Source organism: Bufo bufo, chromosome 4, assembly GCF_905171765.1.
Source record: "Bufo bufo chromosome 4, aBufBuf1.1, whole genome shotgun sequence".
Taxonomy (NCBI): domain Eukaryota; kingdom Metazoa; phylum Chordata; class Amphibia; order Anura; family Bufonidae; genus Bufo; species Bufo bufo.
Genome location: NC_053392.1, coordinates 359,163,510 through 359,188,820, shown reverse-complemented (window position 1 = coordinate 359,188,820; position 25,311 = coordinate 359,163,510). Strand labels below are relative to the sequence as shown.

At 42.1% G+C, this 25,311-nt stretch overlaps 1 protein-coding gene across 1 annotated transcript in view; it reads left to right on the top strand.

Moving 5' to 3' along the window:
- The window catches only part of LOC120999212 (titin homolog), a 946,165-nt gene that overhangs the window by 193,729 nt on the left and 727,125 nt on the right, over positions 1–25,311 (top strand). Inside the window, exons 10-12 of the mRNA XM_040430085.1 lie at positions 6,508–6,558; positions 12,888–12,917; positions 14,708–14,740. Coding sequence (XP_040286019.1) covers positions 6,508–6,558; positions 12,888–12,917; positions 14,708–14,740 — 114 coding nt within the window. The remainder of the gene's footprint in view (positions 1–6,507; positions 6,559–12,887; positions 12,918–14,707; positions 14,741–25,311) is intronic.

Here is a 25,311-nt window from a genome sequence, read left to right as displayed (position 1 = left end):
GTAGCTACTGTAGGACAGCTGGTCGGAGTGGGTTGCGGTGTGTTGGACCCCGCTGATCAGATATTCCCTGAGAATAGGTCATAAATAGTAAAATCTTGAACAACTCCTTTAATGACCAGGCTTAGAATGGCCTTAATGAGCACCTTAATTTTTTTGGTTTTTGTCAGTCTGCATTTTGCCAGCTTGAACTTTATATATTTTTTCACTGACATGCCTATATGAGGTCTTGATTTATGGAAAAAGCACTCAAGAGTTATAAGAAGGGTTCTCACATAACCCGGAGAGGAAGTGGGGGAGGGTTAGCCCTGATTGGCTCAGAGACTGACAGATAGCCTAGATGAGCCAAATCAGTGCTGCAGCAGGCAGCAAGGTGGCCTAGCAGAAAAGGTAGAATCCCATTTTGTGCTGGGCTGTGAGAAAGGGTGGTTGGGTGTTACAGTATCTGCCAGGGAAATGATTTTAGGGAGTCAAGGACAGTGAAAAATCTATCATGGACAATCAGAAATCAATCAATCAAGCTTATTGCCACAATGAAGGGAAAGGCTAGGATTGCAAAGAACAATTGTCTGTGTTGTGTACAATAGAGAAAAGCAGGGCATCTGACAGGCAGGCAGAGAGAATACAAGACCTGTGGTTGTGCCTGCTATCAGACGTGCAGGTCCACTTTCATTTTGTTTCCCCATATTCAGATACATCTTTTATTTGTAAGGTTCAATATAATTAAGCAATATATATATATATATATATATATATTTGGTGTTGCAGCAATCTACCTGTGTGTATTAAGTTGAAATTGAGCATCAAGCCTCAATTGTCTGTTTATGAATTTTCAATTTCCACATGGTCACAATTTAAACATTTTTGGGGGGGTCTTTATAGTTAATTAAGCAGCATATATATGTGATTACTACAGCAATACCCATGGTGTTTCAGTAATCTACCTGTTTGTATTACAGATATAGCCTGCACTAAAATCAGTTGGATAGCGCGCCATCCCAGCAGTGTAACACATCACCACCTTTAAGCTATAGAAGTTTTGCAAATAATTAAATTAAGTTAGTGAGTGAAGCTAGTGAGATAACGCATCAGTTTTGACTTTAATGCTGGGTATATCTGTAAGTTGAAATTGAGTGTCAAGCCTTAATCGTCTATGCACATATTTTCAGTTTCCACACTCTTGCTATTTCATTTATTTTTTTGGGGGGTCTTTTAATTTCATTAAATAGCATATATACAAGATTTTTGCAGCAATACCCATAGTGTGGCAGCAATCTACATGTGTGTGTTAAGCTGAAATTTAATGTCAAGCCTCAATTGTCCATTTACGTATATTCAGTATTCACACAGTTACAATTTCATTTTTCCGGGAAGGGTCTTTTAATTTATTTAAGCAGCATATATATGTGATTCCTACAGTGTATTAAGTTGAAATTGAACGTCACGCTTCAGTCATCCGTTTACGTATTTTCCACACTGTTGGAATTTAATTTTTTGGGGGGATTGTTAAATGCAATTAAACCAGCATATATATGTGATAATTACAAGACACAAGGTATAGCAGCAATCTACCTGTGTGTATTAACGAGCAATTGAGCACTAAGCCTCAGACAGTCGTTGACGTATTTTCAGTTTCCACGCGGTCGTAATTTAATGTTTTTTGTGGGGGGGCAGCTTTAAATTTAATTAAACAGCATATGTATGTGATAAATGCAGCAATACTCACGGCATGGCAGTAATCTACCTGTATGCGTCAATTTGAAATTAAGCGTCAAGCCTCAGTCGTCTGATTATGTATTTTCAGTTTCCACATGGTCACAATTTAAACTTTTTTTTGGGGGAGTCTTTCAATTTGTTTAAGCAGCATTTATACATGATTACTGCAGCAATACCCACAGTGTGGCGGCAATTTACCTGTGTGTGGTAAGTTAAAATTGAGTATCACGTCTCAGTTGACCATTTACATATTTTCCCAGTGGGTCCAGCACTCGGGTTTTGAATAAAACCATGAATCTTTTATTTCAAATATTTAAAGAAAAGTCCAAAATTGCACTTAGCAGGACATCTCCCTACACCGATCGACTCACTTATTTAAGGCGCAGCATAATTGTATGTAATTATTGTATCAATACCAACATTTTATCACAGTCAAGGCAATGCTGGGGCCTGAATCATGCCACTGATGCCTGAGGGTCAGTTTCCCTGTACTCACTTTCTACATGGTTGATATTTATAAAAAATTTCTTGGTGGGGGGGGGGTTAACATGGTTAAAATTTTAAAAAATTTTAAGGGGAGGTTAACACGGTTAATATTAAACTTTTTTTGGGGGGTGGGGTTAAATTTCATGAGGCGGCATATGTATTTGATTATTGTATTATTACAGAAATTTTGTCACAGTCCAGGCAGGCTGAATGCGATCAATAGACCTCTTCTTGCTGCCGGTGCCTCATCTTGCTACTGTTGCTGTCTGTCTGTCTGCCTACATACCATCACGTTGTGTAAGGCTGCTGCGTGTTGCGGCTTACATCATGCCACTTATGCCACTTTCCAACCATGATGAGCCTGCATCATGTCACTATTTTTTTTTAAAGCTTTGGAATAAAAAAAAGCATGATACATGTGCTGGTGCAGTGTTTTTTTTAAACACGGTGTATGTTAACTCCGTCAAACTTATGTTTACCCATAGCTATCTATGTCAACGTCACTCAGCCATCATTTACTATTTCTGTCATTGCGTTCCAGAGCTTGGGGAGGGGGATGTTGGAGGGGGGAAAAAATCATTAAAAAAAAGGGATAACAAGTTTTCCTAAAAATTATGAGTCCTAGGAGGCTAGAAGGGATTATATACCAGCTTTCAGGGTAATTGGAGGAACTTTAGTTTGGCCCAAATCGATACTGGTCTGAACCAAACTTTTTAAAAAATTTGGCAAACTGATCCAAAACAAATTTAAACTGGTTCGCTCTTCTGTAACTCATAACACATAACATACAGCATTTTACATATTTGTGTGGCTTGGGTTATTAGTTTTTATCTAGTGTTGGTCAGCCTGTTTGTGACATATTTTCATTGTGTTCCATATTTGATATAATAATAGTATGCATTATCATAGAGTACACTGCTGAAAATCATGCTATATACACTGCTCAAAAAAATAAAGGGAACACTTAAACAACACAATGTAACTCCAAGTCAATCACACTTCTGTGAAATCAAACTGTCCACTTAGGAAGCAACACTGAGTGACAATCAATTTCACATGCTGTTGTGCAAATGGGATAGACAACAGGTGGAAATTATAGGCAATTAGCAAGACACCCCCAATAAAGGAGTGGTTCTGCAGGTGGGGACCACAGACCACTTCTCAGTTCCTATGCTTCCTGGCTGATGTTTTGGTCACTTTTGAATGCTGGCAGTGCTTTCACTCTAGTGGTAGCATGAGACGGAGTCTACAACCCACACAAGTGGCTCAGGTAGTGCAGCTTATCCAGGATCGTATATACATTTAGTCATAGACTACTGATTGCCTGCTCTTGACATGTGCATTTTTGTAGTATTTTGTATTGATTTAAAATATAACTTTTATTATTTATGATAAAGCTAAAATGAATTTTTTAGCAATAATTATCTAACTTACTAGTTAAAACTCTCTCTGGACTTATAGATAGTGCTTCCTTTTATATTTATTTTTTTATTTTTATACACTATAACTGCAGCAGTGGTGATTTGTTAGCAATTGCTATCGATTAGACAGCCTTTGTGGATGCAGGCTGCCTTATGTTTGAATACTGTATTTATACCTTGTCTTATAGTAATTAGGTGGTTATTACTGGTATATTTTAGCTCCAGCACTTGGATATTGTGGAGCCAGCCTGCTTGCTGCTCATTGTCCAAGACTTGTACCTATGGCTTATTTATTGCAACATTTGTTGCCTGTAATCGCCCTGTAACTTTTCTTATATAGCTGCTGCTATGCGCCCCACTGTCTGCTGGTGGTGCTCTTTCTATGATCTAACTGCTTGGATCGCTGACTATTGGTGACAGCCTGTCTCTGTTTAACCAGTCTATTGGCCCACTATTGCGGTTTGCTGCATTTGCTGATGGTGCTGTTGCCAGCGTGGTGCCTTTGTGGGCTGTCACTTATTTGGTCAGACGCTGGATCCCTGATCTACTAACTGTCCAGAGTCTAAAATTCTAAAGACTGCCCCCCAAGGGGGGCAGTCTTTAGAATTTTAGACTCTGGACAGTTAGTAGATCAGGGATCCAGCGTCTGACCAAATAAGTGACAGCCCACAAAGGCACCACGCTGGCAACAGCACCATCAGCAAATGCAGCAAACCGCAATAGTGGGCCAATAGACTGGTTAAACAGAGACAGGCTGTCACCAATAGTCAGCGATCCAAGCAGTTAGATCATAGAAAGAGCACCACCAGCAGACAGTGGGGCGCATAGCAGCAGCTATATAAGAAAAGTTACAGGGCGATTACAGGCAACAAATGTTGCAATAAATAAGCCATAGGTACAAGTCTTGGACAATGAGCAGCAAGCAGGCTGGCTCCACAATATCCAAGTGCTGGAGCTAAAATATACCAGTAATAACCACCTAATTACTATAAGACAAGGTATAAATACAGTATTCAAACATAAGGCAGCCTGCATCCACAAAGGCTGTCTAATCGATAGCAATTGCTAACAAATCACCACTGCTGCAGTTATAGTGTATAAAAATAAAAAAATAAATATAAAAGGAAGCACTATCTATAAGTCCAGAGAGAGTTTTAACTAGTAAGTTAGATAATTATTGCTAAAAAATTCATTTTAGCTTTATCATAAATAATAAAAGTTATATTTTAAATCAATACAAAATACTACAAAAATGCACATGTCAAGAGCAGGCAATCAGTAGTCTATGACTAAATGTATATACGATAATAAGTGCCTCTACATGTGCAGGGTATATATGAATGTAATATATGCTTATCCAGGATGGCACATCAATGTGAGCTGTGGCAAGAAGGTTTGCTGTGTCTGCTAGCGTAGTGTCCAGAGCATGGAGGTGCTACCAGGAGACAGGCCAGTACATCAGGAGACGTGGAGGAGGCCGTAGGAGGGCAACAACCCAGCAGCAGGACCGCTACCTCCGCCTTTGTGCAAGGAGGAACAGGAGGAGCACTGCCAGAGCCCTGCAAAATGACCTCCAGTAGGCCACAAATGTGCATGTGTCTCCTCAAACGGTCAGAAACAGACTCCATGAGGGTGATATGAGGGCCCGACGTCCACAGGTGGGGGTTGGGCTTACAGCCCAACACCGTGCTTGGACGTTTGACATTTGCCAGAGAACACCAAGATTGGCAAATTCGCCACTGGCGCCCCGTGCTCTTCCCAGATGAAAGCAGGTTCACACTGAGCACATGTGACAGGCGTGACAGAGTCTGGAGACGCCGTGGAGAACGTTCTGCTGCCTGCAACATCCTCCAGCATGACTGGTTTGGCATTGGGTCAGTAATGGTGTGGGGTGGCATTTCTTTGGATGGCCGCACAGCCCTCCATGTGCTCGCCAGAGGTAGCCTGACTGCCATTAGGTACCGAGATGAGATCCTCAGACCCCTTGTGAGACCATATGCTGGTGCGGTTGGCCCTGGGTTCCTCCTAGAGCAAGACAATGCTAGACCTCATGTGGCTGGAGTGTGTCAGCAGTTCCTGCAAGACGAAGGCATTGATGCTATGGACTGGCCCGCCCATTCCCCAGACCTGAATCCAATTGAGCACATCTGGGACATCATGTCTCGCTCTATCCACCAACGTCACGTTGCACCACAGACTGTCCAGGAGTTGGCAGATGCTTTAGTCCAGGTCTGGGAGGAGATCCCTCAGGAGACCGTCCGCCACCTCATCAGGAGCATGCACAGGCGTTGTAGGGAGGTCATACAGGCACGTGGAGGCCACACACACAACTGAGCCTCATTTTGACTTGTTTTAAGGACATTACATCAAAGTTGGATCAGCCTGTAGTGTGTTTTTCCACTTTAATTTTGAGTGTGACTCCAAATCCAGACCTCCATGGGTTGAAAAATTTGATTTCCATTTTTAATTTTTGTGTGATTTTGTTGTCAGCACATTCAACTATGTAAAGAACAAAGTATTTCAGAAGAATATTTAATTAATTCAGATCTAGGATGTGTTATTTTTGTGAGCAGTGTAATTCAAATAATAAAATGTATTTTGTTAGTAATAGTTCTAGAAAATAAATGCTCTGGTAAAAAAAAAAAAAAAAAATTGTGAATACATTAAATGTATACACACTTCTACCACCAAGTTTTTTATCTTGTTTCTTCCATTTATAATTCTTGTAAAACATAGCTACTAGTGCACACCACAGAGTTAACATTTCTCCAGTAACATATTCTTAATGTAAGAGATTTAGATCAACCTAAAAATGAATGCTTTCTTATAAACTTTGTACAGAAAATATGGAATATCGTGCTTAGCAATTCTTCTTTTTTTTTTACAGAACACCTGAAAACTGCAGCAGCTAAAAAAGAGGCTCCAAAAATAATTCAAGGTAATATGGCATTCTTTCTAGAATTTTGTAGGTTTTGTAGATAAATAGGGTCCTGTATCTAGTGTGATAGCACCACCTATTGATCTTCACTGGAATGTATGGTATGTTCTATAAGGTATATTCCTAGGATCTAGGGTTGTACTGCACTTAAGACACTCATTTATCATTAAAAATTAGGCGTCACAATCTGTGATTTCCCCCCGCTCACGACGGGTCTAAATAAGTGGGTGTGGGCAGGGAAGGGGACGGGTAAGCAGGCCTGTCTCATTTACCATTTTCTATGCCTGTTTCAAGCATAGAAAAAGGTCTAAATGTAAGACAGCTAGGAAGCTATCTTACATTTAGAAATGGCACTGGATGCACCGAAGTTATGGAGAGGCCTGTGTCTTGCTTGTTATAAGTTCTTCTGTTGTGTCATACATAATTATAGAAATATCACACCACATCCCAAAGACACAAGATCTGCACCAGGTTTAACATGTCTTTCATGTGTTCAGCTTTCCCAGGCAAACCAAATAGTGTTTAGTCAATGTATATATTTAATGAATACTTTTAACTGGTCAGAATCCATCATCAAAATTTGTATTATGATAGTCAATGGCAGACGTATGCATCAGTGTGATAAATATGGCACATACTGTATGTGGGGAGGTTCCCTTGGCATATATGTGGCGTGTAGAGCGTTAAAGTGGCAGGTCTGCTGATTAAAAATAAAAAAGTGCTCCAAACTATCTTCATTATTAGAAATACATGTATATATAATGTCTAAAGCCTTTCAGTAGGGCATTACTCTTTACTTTTGATATTACATGGTGAAATCTAAAGGGTTTTCCCATCTGGACATCACCTCAGTAAAAAAAAAGAAAAAAAAAATCAGATGAAAAGTGCTTTTGGTGACGTATGGAAGGTTTTCTGACAACTGCAGTCATCTGTAGTTATTAGGCCCTGTCCCCTAAGCAAAAACACTTATTGTGAATGAAGGAAAAAACGATTCATGAGGTAACCAAGATGGCTGACCTCATGTGTTAGATTCATGTTCTCATCTCTGAATTGAATCCATTATTCTCCTAAGCCCCAAGACCTGATCAATATATGGATTTCTTGTTCTCTGATAAAACTTTTATTAGCGTTCTCTTCAGCTTTCTCCAACTCTGAGTTGGAAGCAGAAAGAGAGAAATAGCAATTTATTGGAAATGTTATTTAAGAAGTTTATCTCTTCCTGCTGTCATCTCCTTAGATCTTTCCTGTTCCATTTAATTTTTTGACATCTATTGCTCAGCAAACGTTGAATGCTGAGCACAACGCAGAGAAATGTCTTAGAAAGTATGTCATTACAAGATAACCTGGCCATCTCAAAATGACGCAACTCCTGGAGATTCAGGGAGCGCCGGATTTCTACTTAGCCACATCATCTTAAAAAGGCAGTTTTAACAAGCATTCAACATAAATTCAAATTATAAAAGATTTTCCACATTGATTTTCCACATGTTTTATCAGCTGAAACATATTTGAAATTTTATTAAAGCCTCTTCAGTAAGCTATTGGATACAGAAGACATTCAATTTCCACGTGTCATACCTGTTTCTTTTTTTTTCATCAAATGTTGTGATTTGCTCATTTTCTTCATCCATTTGGTAAGAACTGAGGTAATATGGGATTCTATTTTCAGATGATATATAAAATGAGAAATTACAGAATGAAGCGTAAAATACCTACATGAAAAGTTAGAAATCAAATGTTGCTCTATAATACTCTTACTATATGTAGGTTGTAGATTTCTCCCACTGTCTCCTTCTTCCTGGTGGGCCTGGCTGTTGGGGTTGCTCTTTCCCTCCACGCAGATTGTGGCCAGCTTACAGGCTAGGCCTCTCCTTCTCTTCCCATGGGGTTCACGCACCCACTCCCTTCAGCTTTTAAAGTCCTACCACATGCGCTTCCTAATCTTCACCAGCCAATGCTGGCAAACCTGGGGTATTTAAGGCACCTTCCTTAAATTTCTAGCATGCTAATCTCCTGCAATGGTGTCTCTCTGTTGTTTGCCTGTGTACCAACTTTCTGCCCGTTTACTGGTTCGGGCTCTCCACTGTCTGACCTGTGCCTGACCTCTGTATTGACCCATCATTGCCTACCCTAAACTCTGACATTTTTTTACTGTATAGCACATACTCTTTCTGCTTTTACCTCGGCCTGTCAAAGTGCACGATTGTTCCTGACCCCTTGGTGCTTTGCAACAGTGTCTTGAACTGCTGGTCTGCTGCTGTCACGAACACTCCCGTGACAGGTGCCAGGAGATCAGAGAGACTGGCAACACATGGGTTAATCTGAATGGTTCCTTGTGGATCATTTGTGTCTGTGTTTTTTTGCTAATGACCACACCTCTTGCAGGTGTTGTTAGTTTGATCATTTAATTTCTCCTATTTTTTACTGCTTACCACTTCTGGGGGTGCGGTTTATAACTTCAGTTTCTGGACTCTGGGCTAGCTGGTTTTTGGATCTGGTTGAACTAATGGTGCTGCATTTGCTCCATGTGAAGTTAAGTGTTGTCTTCCCTATTTGTATTTTGTCAGAGTTTGCCATAAACAATCGTAGTCAGGAGTCCACTGATGAGTCACTGTTTTTGTGGTATATGGGTTTCACTCACAGTTTGGCACATTTACTGGTTCTGATACTTCTGGTATCCCTGAGGAAGAACATTTTTCATCATCATTGTCATCGATAGGGCGAAAAATTCAAAATTATTTGAAGAAAATGGGCAATAAGTGTAAACGTGTGGCTGACAGGAAATGTATGAATGGTCCGGACCTAAGTGTGGGTGATTCTGTGTGGCTGTCCACAAGAGACATTAAGTTGAAGGTACCTTCTTGGAAGTTGGGTCCAAGATTTATTGGTCTATATAAGATCACTGCCATCATTAATCCTGTAGCTTTTCGTCTTGAACTTCCTCAGGCCCTGAAAATTCATAATGTGTTTTACATAATCTTTGTTGAAGAGATATGTTGAACCTTTGGAGCCATCTTCCTTGACACCTGCTCCTGTCATGGTGGATGGTAATTTGGAATTTCAGATCACCAAGATAGTCGACTCTCGAGTTCTCTGTAGATCTCTTCAGTATCTTTTCCACTGGAAGGGTTATGGACCAGAAGAGAGGATGTGGGTACCAGCATCTGACGTAAATGCCAGTCGCTTGGTGAAAGCCTTTCACAAGTCTCACCTGGATAAAGACAGTCCTGGGTGCCCGGAGGTAACCCATAGAAGGGAGGTACTGTCATGGACACTTCCGTGACAGGTGCAGGAGATCAGAGAGACTGGCAACATGTGGGTTAATCTGACTGGTTCCTTGTGGAACATTTGTGTCTGTGTTGTTTTGGTAATGACCACACCTCTTGCAGATGTTGTTGGTTTGGTCATTTAAATTCCCCTATTTATTACTGCTTACCACTTCTGGGGGTGCGGTTTATAGCTTTAGTTTCTGGACTCTGGGCTAGCTGGTTGTTGGATCTTGGTTGAGCTCCTGGCGCTGCTCTTGCTCCACATGAAGTTAAGTGTTGTCTTCCTTATTTGTATTTTGTTTGTTGCATTTCCCTGTCTTTTGGATCTAGGCCTGAGGGAGCACCTGTTCATCATTCTGGTAGAGGAATAAGTTGTCTTAAGTCCTGTCACTATACCAGGGCCCTACAGGGTGTGTTTGGGCTCTAGGTTCCTATGTATGAACTTTCCTACCATTGAGGTCAGTTCATACAGATAGTTAGTCAGGACTTGGATTAGGGTTGTTCTAGGAGGTGACCTTCTCCTCTACCCTAGTTTCCAGGCCTAGTTCCTGTCCCCTTTCCTCCTGTGCTCAGTGTAGAGTTTCCCACCCACACCGAATCCGTGACAGCTACCTTGGTTCCATTTGGTGATCTTTTGGTGCTCAGTCTGTTCTAGGTGGGGTACAGACAGGGTCATGTGTGCTTCTGCAGCTAATACTGGCCTCAATGGTGATGTATAGTGTTGAGCGCGAATATTCGAATTGTCAAGCAACTTAAGCAGGGAGGAATCATGACTTCAGATGGAAAAAAATGACGAATATTCAAAAAAACGAATATATAGGACTATATTCTATAGTGCTATATACAGTTGCAAGAAAAAGTATGTAAACCCTTTGGAATGATATGGATTTCCACACAAATTGGTCATAAAATTTGATCTGATCTTCATTTAAGTCACAACAATAGACAATCACAGTCTGCTTAAGCTAATAACAAACACAGAATTAAATATTACCATGTTTTTATTGAACACACCATGTAAACATTCACAGTGCAGGTGGAAAAAGTATGTGAACCCTTGGATTAAATAACTGGTTGAACCTCATTTGGCAGCAATAACTTCAACCAAACGTTAGCTGTAGTTCCAGATCAGACGTGCACAAGGGTCAGGAGTAATTCTTGACCATTCCTCAATATTCTTGGGATGTCTGGTGTGAATCGCTTTCTTGAGCTCATGCCACAGCATCTCAATCGGGTTGAGGTCAGGACTCTGACTGGGCCACTCCAGAATGCATATTTTCTTCTGTTTAAGCCATTCTGTTGATTTACTTCTATGCTTTGGGTCGTTGTCCTGTTGCAACACCCATCTTCTGTTGAGCTTTAGAAGGTGGACAGATGGTCTTAAGTTCTCCTGCAAAATGTCTTGATAAACTAGGGAATTCCTTTTTCCTTTGATGATAGCAATCCGTTCAGGCCCTAACGCAGCAAAGCAGCCCCAAACCAGCCCCAAACCAGCCCCAAACCATGATGCCCCCACCACCATACTTCACAGTTGGGATGAGGTTTTGATGTTGGTGTGCTGTGCCTCTTTTTCTCCACACATAGTGTTGTGTGTTTCTTCCAAACAACTAAAATTTGGTTTCATCTGTCCACAGAATATTTTGCCAGTACTGCTGTGGAACATCCAGGTGCAAACTGTAAACATGCAGCAATGTTTTTTTGGACAGCAGTGGCTTCCTCTGTGGTATCTTGTGCATCTGTGCACAAGTGGCTTTCTCTGTTTTATCTTGTATCTGTGGTATCTTTGCTCTTGTGCAAAACTGTAAACGTGCAGCAATGTTTTTTTTGGACAGCAGTAGCTTCCTCTGTGGTATTCTCCCATGAAATCTATTCTTGTTTAGTGTTTTACGTATCGTAGATTTGCTAACAGGGATGTTAGCATATGCCAGAGACTTTTGTAAGTCTTTAGCTGACTCTCTAGGATTCTTCTTCACCTCATTCTGTCTGCGCTGTGCTCTTGCAGTCATCTTTACAGGATGGCCACTCCTAGGGAGAGTAGCAGCAGTGCTGAACTTTCTCCATTTATAGACAATTTGTCTTAACGTGGATTGATGAACAGCAAGGCTTTTGTAGATACTTTTATAACCCGTTCCAGCTTTATGCAAGTCAATAATTCTTAATCGTAGGTCTTCTGAGAGCTCTTTTGCCCGAGGCATCATTCACATCAGGCAATGCTTCTTGTGAAAAGCAAACTTAGAACTGTTGTGTGTTTTTTATAAGGCAGGGCAGCTGTAACCAACACCTCCAATCTCATCTCATTGATTGGACTCCAGTTGGCTGACACCTCACTCCAATTAGCTATTGGAGATGTCATTAGTCTAGGGGTTCACATACTTTTACCACCTGCACTGTGAATGTTTACATGGAGTGTTCAATAAAAACATGGTAACATTTAATTGTTTGTGTGTTATTAGTTTAAGCAGACTGTGATTGTCTATTGTTGTGACTTAGATGAAGATCAGATCACATTTTATGACCAATTTGTGCAGAAATCCATATCATTCCAAACGGTTCACATACTTTTACTTGCAACTGTATTCCTGTTTGACCCACACCTGTATTCGCATATTACGCGATCATTACATTGCCGATTTTTCGAGTAAAAAAAAGTAGAATATAACGAATATTCAAATTTGCGAATGTTCGACGAATATTCGACAAAATATTCGCGAAATATCGCGAATTAGAATATGACCCCTGCTGCTCATCACTAGTGATGTCTCCCCAAGAAGATTGTCAAAAGGTGCAGGCACCAGACACCTTTAGGAAAATATATAAAAAACAGCCAAAATCCTGGGAAACCCTTTTAAACCTAACATGATTGATTCACCCAATGTATCCTAATGACTGGGAAAATTTCATGCGATTACCAATTCTTTATGCTTGGTTTTAACTAAATCTACTATGTATTTACTTTTAAAGCAGCATGCTACACCATTGATTAAAGGGAGATAATTACAGCTCCACAATGGCTATAATTTAATATAATTATTTTCAATATATGTAATGTCTATATTTCAGCTAAAGAAAAGAAGGAAGAAAAGAAAGCAGGTAAGCGGAGTGATGGGCTTTCAGATCTTATGTTACAAGCAGCAGCTTACATGCCTATTAGGCGTAATGTTTAGAGACAAGACAACCACTGCTTTAAAGGAAGCTAACCCTCTCAAGAAGTTTAAAGAAAGTCCAGTCTAAAGGCCCTATGACACTGAGCGAATATCGTACAGATACTTGTGCATGCAAGCAAACATGAATGAGAATCGTGTGACGTAATAAGTACGGTATGAACAAATCAAAGATGAGCTACAAATTGCTCATTTCTCATCCATCGTGATCCTTCAGCATGCTAAAAAATTGTCGCTCTTCGTTAATAAATCATTTTGTATTGTATGGAGTCATCTACTCGCTAACGATTTAATAACAAGGAACTATTTAAAAGTGAAAGAGTAACAACCACAAGTACAAACAATGATTTATACAGTATGTATAATAAGCAACATTTTCATTGTTAACAAGTTTGTACATCTTTGATCATTTATGTTGTTCTGTATGACATCTGCTGGTGTAATAGTACCATTAGACATGTATGGTATATCAACAGGACATGCCATAAATATCTGATAGATGTGGATCTTATCTTTAGACTCACACCTGTCTCCAGAATTAGGTCCCTCAACTGCTTTACCTACTGGTGAGTTAATTGCTGGCTGCCACATCCAGGCAGTGAATGAAGAAGTGGTTGTGCTTGTGAATGGCTCATTCCATTCACTCCCATAGGAGTCATGGAGAAACCTTACGCTACAATGTTCATATGCATATGCACAGGGGTTGTTTTGTTAAGAGGACCATTCTTAAGGAATTTTATTTATTAGTTAGGTGGACATAGTATATATTTTTTTAACGTTTTGGAATAGGTTGTTTGGGGTTTTGCTCCAGTCTTTGCAAGGCTTATGATTGTCTCATCAGTATAATACTGGGAATGGCACTGAGATAGATAGGTAGATAGATAGATAGATAGATAGATAGATAGATAGATAGATAGATAGATAGATAGATAGATAGATAGAATAGATATTAAATAAATAGAAAGATAGAGATATATATGAGATAGATAGATAGATAGATAGATAGATAGATAGATAGATAGATAGATAGAATAGATATTAATTAAATAGAAAGATAGAGATATATATGATAAAGAGAGATATAAGATAGATAGATAGATAGATAGATAGATAGATAGATAGATAGATAGATAGATAGATAGATAATGCAAAAATTCCACGGCACTCCTTCCAGTAAAATACATTCTGTGTTTTATTCACCAAACAGCAAAGTTTCTGTCCTCTTTCTGGAACCTTTCTCAAGCAGTGATACATAACAGAAGTGCATAGTGCATTAAAAAGTGGCGATCAAAATTAGAAAACAACACACAATTTCTGAAATGTCAAGGTCATAGTGTAGTCCTATGTGAATATATCCTAACATAAGTAAAATAGCAGTATTTTAAGATTATTTCATAAATTGTATTTATTCTAAAGTCCAAATGCTCTTAACATCCAGAAAGAGGACCAAAACGTTGCTGTTAGGTGAATAAAGCACAGAATTTATTTTACTGGATGGAGTGCCATGGCATTTTTGTATTATATTTCAAGAAACTTGGTTTATTTCTACAGCCGCTGGCACTCGTTTTAAAAAAAAAATTCTCAGTGCTGCCTACACTTGCTTTGATCTATCATAGATAGATAGATAGATAGATAGATAGAAGATAGATAGAAGATAGATAGATAGATAACAGTATTGATAAATAACTTGGATAATTTAACCTTCTTTCATTCCTTCAGCCAAAGATCTGAAGACAATTAAAAAAAGAAAAAGTAAGCAGAGCATCTTGCTTTGCCTCGGCTAAAGCTCATTAGATCCTGTAGTGCCTGCTTTTTGCTTTCTTATTTGCTTTATTTCAATATTACATCCTGTATATAATATCACAAACATACATATCTAATAATAATAATAATAATAATAATAATAATAATAATAAACTGGCTGACTTTAGACATGCTGAAGCTATCAGTCTTTGTCCCTTCTTTCTATGTGCCTCCGTTTTGTTAAAAATGAACTTATATTTTATGCATATGCCTACTCCTATAGGCTCTGTTCTCCCTCCTCTGGGCAAGCCCTCATCATGTTGATTGAGTGTTCTCCTCATCCTGCCTGACCCTGTCAATCAGCATGATGAGGGTTTGGCCAGAGGAGGGACAACAGAGCCGTTAGGGGTAGGGGCAACACCCTCATTGCTCCTAGAGGCTCATTTACATAAAACAAAAGTTTCTTTTTCACAAAAACAGATGCACATAGAAAGAAGGGACTGTTATCTTCAGCTGACATTAGCACATGTCTAAAGTCAGCCAGTTTAATAACCATGTTCCTGATTGAAGCCCGTTAATTAGCTTAGGGACCCCGCCTATCAGGAGAATAGAGTCTCCATTACCTAGTTTGCAAAAGTGGTCATCAGCTGTCCCTTGTTATATTGGTTTTAATCCTGTGAATATGCTTTAAGGGTGTTATACTAAGCATTTACATTTAACACTTATCAACAGGATAGGTGATAAATGTATGATCTTTATAATTCCGATCAGTGGAACCCTCAGCGCTCCTGAGAATGGGGCTCCCTGAGTTCCCCATTTGTATGGAGTGGTAGTGCATATGTCAGTGCACAGATCCATTTTAGGGGCCTAATGGAGAGTTGTCTATGTACATCAGTTCCATGGTAAATCTTAGATACATTTCTATAAAACCAGGTTTTCTTGGTCTTCCTTGCTCTAAGGCCTCTTTTATACCTTATATTTTAACAGGTGGTTTTAATAGAGTTTTTTTTTATTTTTTATAATGTAACAGGTATATTTTCCTGAATTTTTCAAGTCCTACAGAGATACTTATGGCCAAAATGCCAAACATTTATATACATGGTGCATGCAGCTTTTTGAAAAAATAAAATAAAATGCAGTGACTCAAGTAATTCTGCCAAATGCTACAGGCAATTTGCATGTAATGTGTTTTACATTTCACTAGATTTTAATGTAGAATTTGTCAATAGCATTTTAACCAGTACAATACGTATGTCCACATAAATGCCACAAAAAATACCACAAAAAAAGTGATGGTTTTCAAGTTTAAAAAAATGCCTTAGAAACAGCATAATGTTTTTTTCTGAGACTATTGGAGACAATTCTGCAGCCCTAGGGTCTGTGTAAAGCACTGTATATGAGTGTCTCTGTACATGGTAATGTCTCTCTATACTGTATCTCTCCACAAAATTACCTGAAATACAAGTTTCCAAATCCATATATAAATATTAATGATCAGTCAATGTTTTCAGCAAACTGTAATCTTGTCAAAACGTTCATCTAAATTCTTATATAAATATTAATGATAAATTGATGTTTTCAGCAGACTGTAATCTTGGTAATGTGTTCTCTTGCAGAATTAGGGGTAAAGGGGGGTTCATTTTATAGCATATCAGTTACTGGATAAATAATGGTTGTCTTAAAGGGGTTGCACTGCTGGCAAACGGATCTTTTTAAGTAATTCAAGGTCAGTTAGAGTCAGCCAGAAGAGGAAGTACTTATGCAGAATGCTTCTGGTTCATAGAAGGGTTCTTGAGTGGACCTTCCTCTAGTAAGTCTGTATACCCCAAAAATGAATATGAATAGAGGTTGTCTTGATGAGACACCCTGTTAAGGCCTTATGCACATGACCATATATATTTTGCAGTCCCCACATTGCAGATCCGCAAAAAGGCAGATACCATCTGGGTTGCATCCTCATTTTGTGGCCAAGTATAGGACATGTTCTATCTCTTTTCAGAACAGACATATGGATACAGAAAGCACATGGACCTATTAAAGTTAAAGGGTTCACAAAAAAAAGTGTGGAAAGCACATAAACCAAATTAGAGTTTTGTGGAGTCGCGATTTGCGGACCCCAAAAGTTTTGTACATGAAACCTAAGAAACATGGAAAATTAACAATACAGGTGCATCTCAATAAATTAGTTTATTTCTTTTAATATTGTTGATTATGGTTATAGCTAGAGTTGAGCGGACAGCTTGATGTTCTGATTCGGCAGGTTCGGCTGAACTTGAAAAAAAAAAATCGGGTTTGGGACCCGAACTTGACCCCGAACCCGAACCCGAACCCCATTGAAGTCAATGGGGACCCGAACTTTTGAGCACTAAAATGGCTGTAAAAATGTCATGGAAAGAGCTAGAGGGCTGCAAAAGGCAGCAAAATGTGCTTAAGAGCATGGCAAATGCTCTGCAAACAAATGTGGATAGGGAAATGAATTAAAAAAACATAAAAGAACTTAAAAAAAAAAATTAGGGATGATGTAGGAGGGAGAGGTTGAGGAGGCGGTGAATAGGTGGATGTGACCGTGTAGGCTCACGTGGCAGTCTAGGTGGAAGCGGCGGCGAAGGAGGAATAGGTAGCCAACACAGATGCGTGTTATTTTGCATTTTTACATAGGGGTATCCCCCAAAATATTGGGACATATAAAAAAAAAAAAGGAATAAGTGCACTTGAGTGCAAGGATGGATGGTTGAGGCTGTTAGAACTGTCTATTCTGCACAAGATACAGACAAGTCCTGAGGGATCCAAGCGTGGTTCATTTTAATGAACGTGAGCTTGTCCACGTTGGCTGTGGACAGGCGGCTGCGTCTGTCTGTAATGACGCCTCCTGCCGTGCTAAATACACGTTCAGAGAGTACACTGGCTGCAGGGCAGGTCAGCACCTCCAAGGCATACAGGGCAAGCTCTGGCCATGTGGACAATTTGGAGACCCAGAAGTTGAATGGGGCAGAACCATCAGTCAGTACATGTAGGCGTGTGCACAGGTACTGTTCCACCATGTTGTTCAAATGCTGCCTCCTGCTAACACGCTCCATATCAGCAGTTGGGGCCGGTTGTTGCGGCGAGGTGACAAAGCTTTTCCACATGTCGGCCATGCTAACCCTGCCTTCTGAGGTGCTGGTGCTGACACAGCTGTTTGGCAACCTCTTCCTCCTCCCCTGCCTTCACCTTGTGCTTCCACTTGTCCCCCGGCGTCAGTCGGGAATGCTCTCAGGAGCGCGTCTACCAGCGTGCGCCTGTAGTCACGCATATTCCAATCACGCTCCAGTGAGGGAATTAAGGACGGCACATTGTCTTTGTAATGGGGATCCAGCAGGGTGGCCACCCAGTAGTCAGCACACGTTAAAATGTGGGCAACTCTGCAGTCGTTGCGCAGGCACTGCAGCATGTAGTCGCTCATGTGTGCCAGGCTGCCCAGAGGTAAGGACAAGCTGTCCTCTGTGGGAGGCGTATCATCTGCGTCCTCCGTATCCCCCCAGCCACGCACCAGTGATGGTCCCGAGCTGCGTTGGATGCCACCCCGCTGTGAACATGCTTCATCCCCATCCTCCTCCTCCTCCAGTAGTGGGTTCCTGGCTGGCCAAATTTGTACCTGGCCTCTGCTGTTGCAAAAATCCTCTTTCTGAGCCACTTCTAAAAGACTGGCCTGAAAGTGTTAGAGATGACCCCTCTTCCTCCTTCTCGTCCTGGGCCACATCCTCTTCCACCATTGTCCTAAGTGTTTTCTCAAGGAGACATAGAAGTGGTATTGTAACGCTGATAACGGCGTCATCGCCACTGGCCATGTTGGTGGAGTACTCGAATCAGCGCAACAGGGCACACAGGTCTCTCATGGAGGTCCAGTCATTGGTGGTGAAGTGGTCCTGTTCCGCAGTGCAACTCGTGTGTGCTGCAGCTGAAACTCCACTATGGCCTGCTGCTGCTCTCACCTGGTGGACACGTCGCATATGAGGCGGTGAGCAGGAAGGCTGAAGTTACGCTGTAGAGCAGACAGTCGAGCGGCGGCAGGATGAGAACGCACATAAGGCCTGCACTTTATGCAGCAGCTCAGATATGTCGGGGTAGTTGTGAATGAATTTCTGCACCACCAAATTCAGCAAATGCGCCAGGCAAGGGATGTGCGTCAAACCGGCTAGTCCCAGAGCTGCAACGAGATTTTGCCCATTATCGCACACCACCAGGCCGGGCTTGAGGCTCACTGGCAGCAACCACTCGTCGGTCTGTTGTTCTATACACCGCCACAACTCCTGCGCGGTGTGGGGCCTGCCCCCCAAACACATTAGTTTCAGAACGGCCTGCTGACGTTTACCCCTGGCTGTGCTGAAGTTGGTGGTGAAGGTCTGTTGCTGACCGGATGAGGAGGTGGTAGAAGAGGAGGAGGAAGCCGAGTAGGAAGAGGAGGCAACAGGAGGCAAAGAATGATGCCCTGCGATCCTTGGCGGTGGAAGGACGTGCGCCAAACAGCTCTCCGCCTGGGGCCCAGCCGCCACTACATTTAGCCAGTGTGCAGTTAGGGAGATATAGCGTCCCTGGCTGTGCTTAATGGTCCACGTATCTGTGGTTAGGTGGACCCTGCCACAGATGGCGTTGCGCAGTGCACACTTGATTTTATCCGATACTTGGTTGTGCAGGGAGGGCACGGCTCACCTGGAGAAGTAGTGGCGGCAGGGAACGACGTACTTTGGGACAGCAAGCGACATGAGCTGTTTGAAGCTGTCCGTCTCCACCAGCCTGAATGACAGCATTTCAAAGGCCAGCAGTTTAGAAATGCTGGCATTCAGGCCCAGGGATCGAGGGTGGCTAGGTGGGTATTTACGCTTTCTCTCAAAGGTTTGTGAGATGGAGAGCTGAACGCTTCCGTGTGACATGGTGGAGATGCTTGGTGACGGAGGTGGTGTTTTTGGTGGCACATCCTCTGTTTGCTGGGCGGCAGGTGCCAACGTTCCTCCAGAGGCGGAGGCAGCAGCAGAAAAGGGAGCAGGAGGGGCCTGAGCCCTTTTCTTGGTTTTGAAGGTGCTTACTCCACTGCAGCCCGTGTCTCGCATGTACTGTAGATGCCTGGTCATGCAGGTTGTGCTTAGGTTTAGAACGTTAATGCCTCGCTTCAGGCTCTGATGGCACAGCGTGCAAACCACTCGGGTCTTGTCGTCAGCACATTGTGTGAAGAAGTGCCATGCCAGGGAACTCCTTGAAGCTGCCTTTGGTGTGCTCAGTCCCTGGTGACGGCGGCCAGTAGCAGGCGAACTGTTTTGGCAACGGCTGCTCTGCTTTTGCACCCTGCTCCCACTTTTGCTATGATGTTGGCTCGGTCTCACCACTGCCTCTTCCTCCGAACTCTTAAAGTCAGTGGCACGACCTTCATTCCATGTGGGGACTAGGACCTCATCGTCCCCTGCATCGTCTTCCACCCAGTCTTCCTCCCTGACCTCCATTTCGGTCTGCACACTGCAGAAAGACGCAGCAGTTGGCACCTGTGTTTCGTCATCATCAGAGACGTGCTGAGGTGGTATTCCCATGTCCTCATCAAGAAACATAAGTGGTTGTGCGTTAGTGCATTCTATGTCTTCCACCCCTGGGGAAGGGCTAGTTGGATGCCCTTGGGAAACCCTGCCAGCAGAGGCTTCAAACAGCATAAGAGACTGCTGCATGACTTGAGGCTCAGACAGGTTCCCCGATATGCACGGGGTGATGTGACAGACTGATGGGCATGGGTTTTAGGCGCCACCTGTGCGCTTTCTGCAGAAGACTGGGTGGGAGATAATGTGAACGTGCTGGTTCCACTGTCGGCCACCCAATTGACTAGCGCCTGTACTTGCTCAGGCAATACCATCCTTAGAACGGCATTAGGCCTGACCAAATATCGCTGTAGATTCTGGCGGCTACTGGGACCTGAGGTAGTAGGTTCAGTAGGACGTGTAGCTATGGCAGAACGGCCACGTCCTCTCCTTGCATCATAGGCTCCACCAACACCACGACCATGACCGAGTCCCTTATTAGATGTTTGCCTCATAGTTAGCATTTACAAAGCAAAGTAAAAAGTGGTTAAGTCTGTTAAAAATAATTAACCGCCAATAAAAACCCTGATGTAGGGTATTGCTCTCAATTTGTTTTATTAAAACTCTATATGACAGCGGTATTTGTGGCCTAAATGTGACACTCACTTATGCACGTCTTATCCCAGATGTGCAGTATATTAGAGGCTTTTTTCACCACAGTATGCCAAAGCCGTATTTCTGGCCTAAATGTGACAATCACTTATGCACGTGTAATCCCAGATGTGCAGTATATCAGAGGCTTTTTTCACCCCAGTATGCCAAAGCCATATTTCTGGCCTAAATGTGAAAATCACTTATGCACGTGTAATCCCAGATGTGCAGTATATCAGAGGCTTTTTTCACCCTAGTATGCCAAAGCCGTATTTCTGGCCTAAATCTGGCCTAAATGTGACAATCATTTATGCACGTGTAATCCCAGATGTGCACTATATTTAACAGATGTATTTTTTTTAACCCCAGTAAGCAAAAATCTGTATTTCTGGACTTGCAGACATGCAGATAGCCTGTGCTGGTGCACTATCGTTGCATAAAATGGCTGCCGATTATGTATTGATATTGACTAACTGAAGAAAAAAAGTTTGTTTTTAGTAGTAGTTGGCTCAGGGCAGGCTTAAAAAAATTGTGCGCTGCACCCACAAAACAGATTTGCTGTAGATCGCTGAGTACAAAAAACAGTTCTTGATAAGATTTCTCCCTGATCTCTCCCTCACAGCAGCAGCAGCCTCTCCCTACACTAATCCGAGCAGAGTGACGGGCGGCGCTACGTGACTCCAGCTTAAATAGAGGCTGGGTCACATGCTGCAGTTGGCCAATCACACCCATGCCAATAGTAGGCATAGCTGTGATGGCCTTTTGGGGCAAGTAGTATGACGCTTGTTGATTGTCTGCTTTGCAGCCTTTCACAAAGCGCCATAAAAATCGCCGAACACCGAACCCGAACTTTTACGTAAATGTTCGGGTTCGGGTCTGGTTGCCGAAAACCCTAAAGTTCAGTATGAACCCGAACTTTACAGTTCGGGTTCGCTCAACTCTAGTTATAGCTAATGAAAACCCAAAGGTCAGTTTTATTGTTGAGCGAATCTCAGGGATTTGGGAAATTTTGATTTGCCGCAAAGCCGAATTTCCTCATGCTCTTTGGTAGCGAATCGATTTTCCCTGAAATAGTGTAAAAAAACAAAAAAAAAAATCATACTTACCTCTTCCATTTGCTCTCGACGGGCAGCCACTGCCATCTTGATTGAAGATCTTGCACAAAATCCCGTGGGCAGTAACGTATGACGCTGGCCGGCGTCATCATGGACCGTGCAAGATTTTGCATTATATCTTCAATCAAGATAGCAGTGGCTGGCCCGTCATGAGCAAATGGATGAGGTAAATATGATTTAAATTTTTTTAAATATAATTTTACACTGAATTATTGCTATCAGATGCCATGATCATGTATGAACGCGGCATCTGAGGGGTACAATGATGAGGAGCCGCACAATTGCAGCTCCTGTAATTGCACCCACTATTTACAAAAAAATGCACTTCATGATTAAATAATTTGTCACAAAGTGAATTTTTTTGTAAAATTTGGCAAAAACAAGCCAAATCAAATGTATGAATACTTCGCTCTAGTCAACATATTAGAAAATTAGAATATTAGATAAGACCAATTAAAAAAAATATTTTTAATACAGAAATGTTGGCCTACTAAAATGTATGTACAGTATATGCACTCAATACTTGGTCCGGCTCCTTTTGCATGAATTACTGCATTCATGCAGCCTGTAGCATGAAGGCAATCAGCCTGTGGCCTCGCTGAGGTGTTACAGAAGCCCAAGTTGTTTGAAAGAGGCCTTCAGCTTGTCTGTATTGTTGGGCCTGGTGTCTCTCATCTTCCTCTTGACAATGCCCCATAGATTCTCTAGATAGAGTTACCATGGCTATTAAACCAGTTATTGATACTCTTGGCGGTGTGGCCAGATGCCAAGTCCTGCTAGAAAATGAAATCTGCATCTCCATAAAGCTTGTCAGCAGAGGGAAGCACCATGTGCTCTAAAGGTACTGACGTTTGGGTTTTCATTAGCTGTAAGCCATAATCATCAACATTAAAAGAAATACATGATTGAAATAGATCACTCTGCGTAATGAATCTATAGAATACAGTACAGACCAAAAGTTTGGACACACCTTCTCATTCAAAGAGTTTTCTTTATTTTCATGACTATGAAAATTGTAGATTCACACTGAAGGCATCAAAACTATGAATTAACACATGTGGAATTATATACATAACAAACAAGTGTGAAACAACTGAAAATATGTCATATTCTAGGTTCTTCAAAGTAGCCACCTTTTGCTTTGATTACCGCTTTGCACACTCTTGGCATTCTCTTGATGAGCTTCAAGAGGTAGTCCCCTGAAATGGTTTTCACTTCACAGGTGTGCCCTGTCAGGTTTAATAAGTGGGATTTCTTGCCTTATAAATGGGGTTGGGACCATCAGTTGCGTTGAGGAGAAGTCAGGTGGATACACAGCTGATAGTCCTACTGAATAGACTGTTAGAATTTGTATTATGGCAAGAAAAAAGCAGCTAAGTAAAGAAAAACGAGTGGCCATCATTACTTTAAGAAATGAAGGTCAGTCAGTCAGCCGAAAAATTGGGAAAACTTTGAAAGTAAGGGCTATTTGACCATGAAGGAGAGTGATGGGGTGCTGCGCCAGATGACCTGGCCTCCACAGTCACCGGACTTGAACCCAATCGAGATGGTTTGGGGTGAGCTGGATCGCAGAGTGAAGGCAAAAGGGCCAACAAGTGCTAAGCATCTCTGGGAACTCCTTCAAGACTGTTGGAAGACCATTTCAGATGACTACCTCTTGTAGCTCATCAAGAGAATGCCAAGAGTGTGCAAAGCAGTAATCAAAGCAAAAGGTGAAGAACCTAGAATATGACATATTTTCAGTTGTTTCACACTTGTTTGTTATGTATATAATTCCACATGTGTTAATTCATAGTTTTGATGCCTTCATAGTCATGAAAATAAAGAAAGAAATAAAGAAAACTCTTTGAAGTCTGTACTGTATATGAGTTTAACTTTTTGAATTGAATTACTGAAATAAATGAAAGGGGTTCTCCGGGCTTTTTCATATTTATGATCTATCCTCAGAATAGATCATCAATATAAGATTGGCGGGGGTCCGACACCCGGCACCATCGCCAATCAGCTGTTTGAGGAGATGGAACGTGCAGTGCCCACGTGGTGTCTCCCTTCTTTCCTCCTGATCGCTGCTGTATGTCTAAGGGACAGCAGCAGCGGACAGGAAGAGAGACACGAGATGGCACATGTGCACTGCATGGGCCATTTCCTCAAACAGCTGATCGGCGGGGGTGCCAGGTGTCGGACACCTGCTGATCTGATATTGATAACTGTTATGCAAGCGGGTGTGGACCCACTGCGCCACTTACTGGGTATGCTCCGGAGGGGCGTAACTAAGCAGCTACCTGGTATTCACTAGAGCCCCAGATGGTGGGGATATACTTGGGCCGTAGGGTAGCTGCCAGGTGCCAATCCAGAGTAGTCCCCAAGTCAGTGGCGGCTGTCCAGGGGGTTAGAGTGCTCGGTGCAAGCACCGAGGGAGCGTACGAGGCCTGGAGGTACGGGTCAGGACAGGCGGCAATCAAGCAAAGTCAGCAAACAAGATCCGAGGTCAGGGGCAGGTGGCAAACAGGCAAAGTCCATAAACGAAGTCCGAGGTCAGAGGCAGGCGGCAAAAAGCAAAGTCCAGGAGTACAATAGCAGAATTCTGTACACAGGAAGGCAGACAAGATAAACACCTTTGCACAGGGACTAGACAGGCTAGACACTGAGGTTTCTCAGGCAACTTCCTGTAGTAGGAAGTGCCTTTAAATACCTGCTGCAATCCAGCCATAGGCTGCTGAGACAGAGGGCGTGTGTGTGATGCCTTTTAGGTGAAGAGAGACACACCCATGCAAGCTTCAACACTAATGCAAGTCTCCAGCAGTAAAGGAAACTCTGTCATGGAACATATATAGCAGAGTTAAGTTAGTTGCTGCCCGTGTTTGTCAGCTGGGTGGCAGGAGGGAAAAGAGGGAGCCCGGCGCCCATGCCTGCTGATAGGGGCCGCGGCGCCGGCACAGGCCGCTGGGCTAACAATAACCTATTCTGAGGATAGAGTAAAATTGTGTTTGAGAGCAACACCAATGACCTTAAAGATGTACTCCAGAATGCATCAGCTCGTCCCCGACCTCAGATTAATTTGGTCACCAGAACAGCATACAAAATCCAGATGGGCGGCAGCATCTCCATACAAAAAGCTTCTTTATTCACAGTGGGTCCATGAAAAGCACGTGCACACACGCACCAGTACAAAAATGCAACGTTTCGGCTACATAGCAGCCTTTCTCAAGCATAACATGAAGTGAAATACAGGGGTGTAAATAGTGCTCATACTCCTCCCCTCAGCTAATTATTCCAA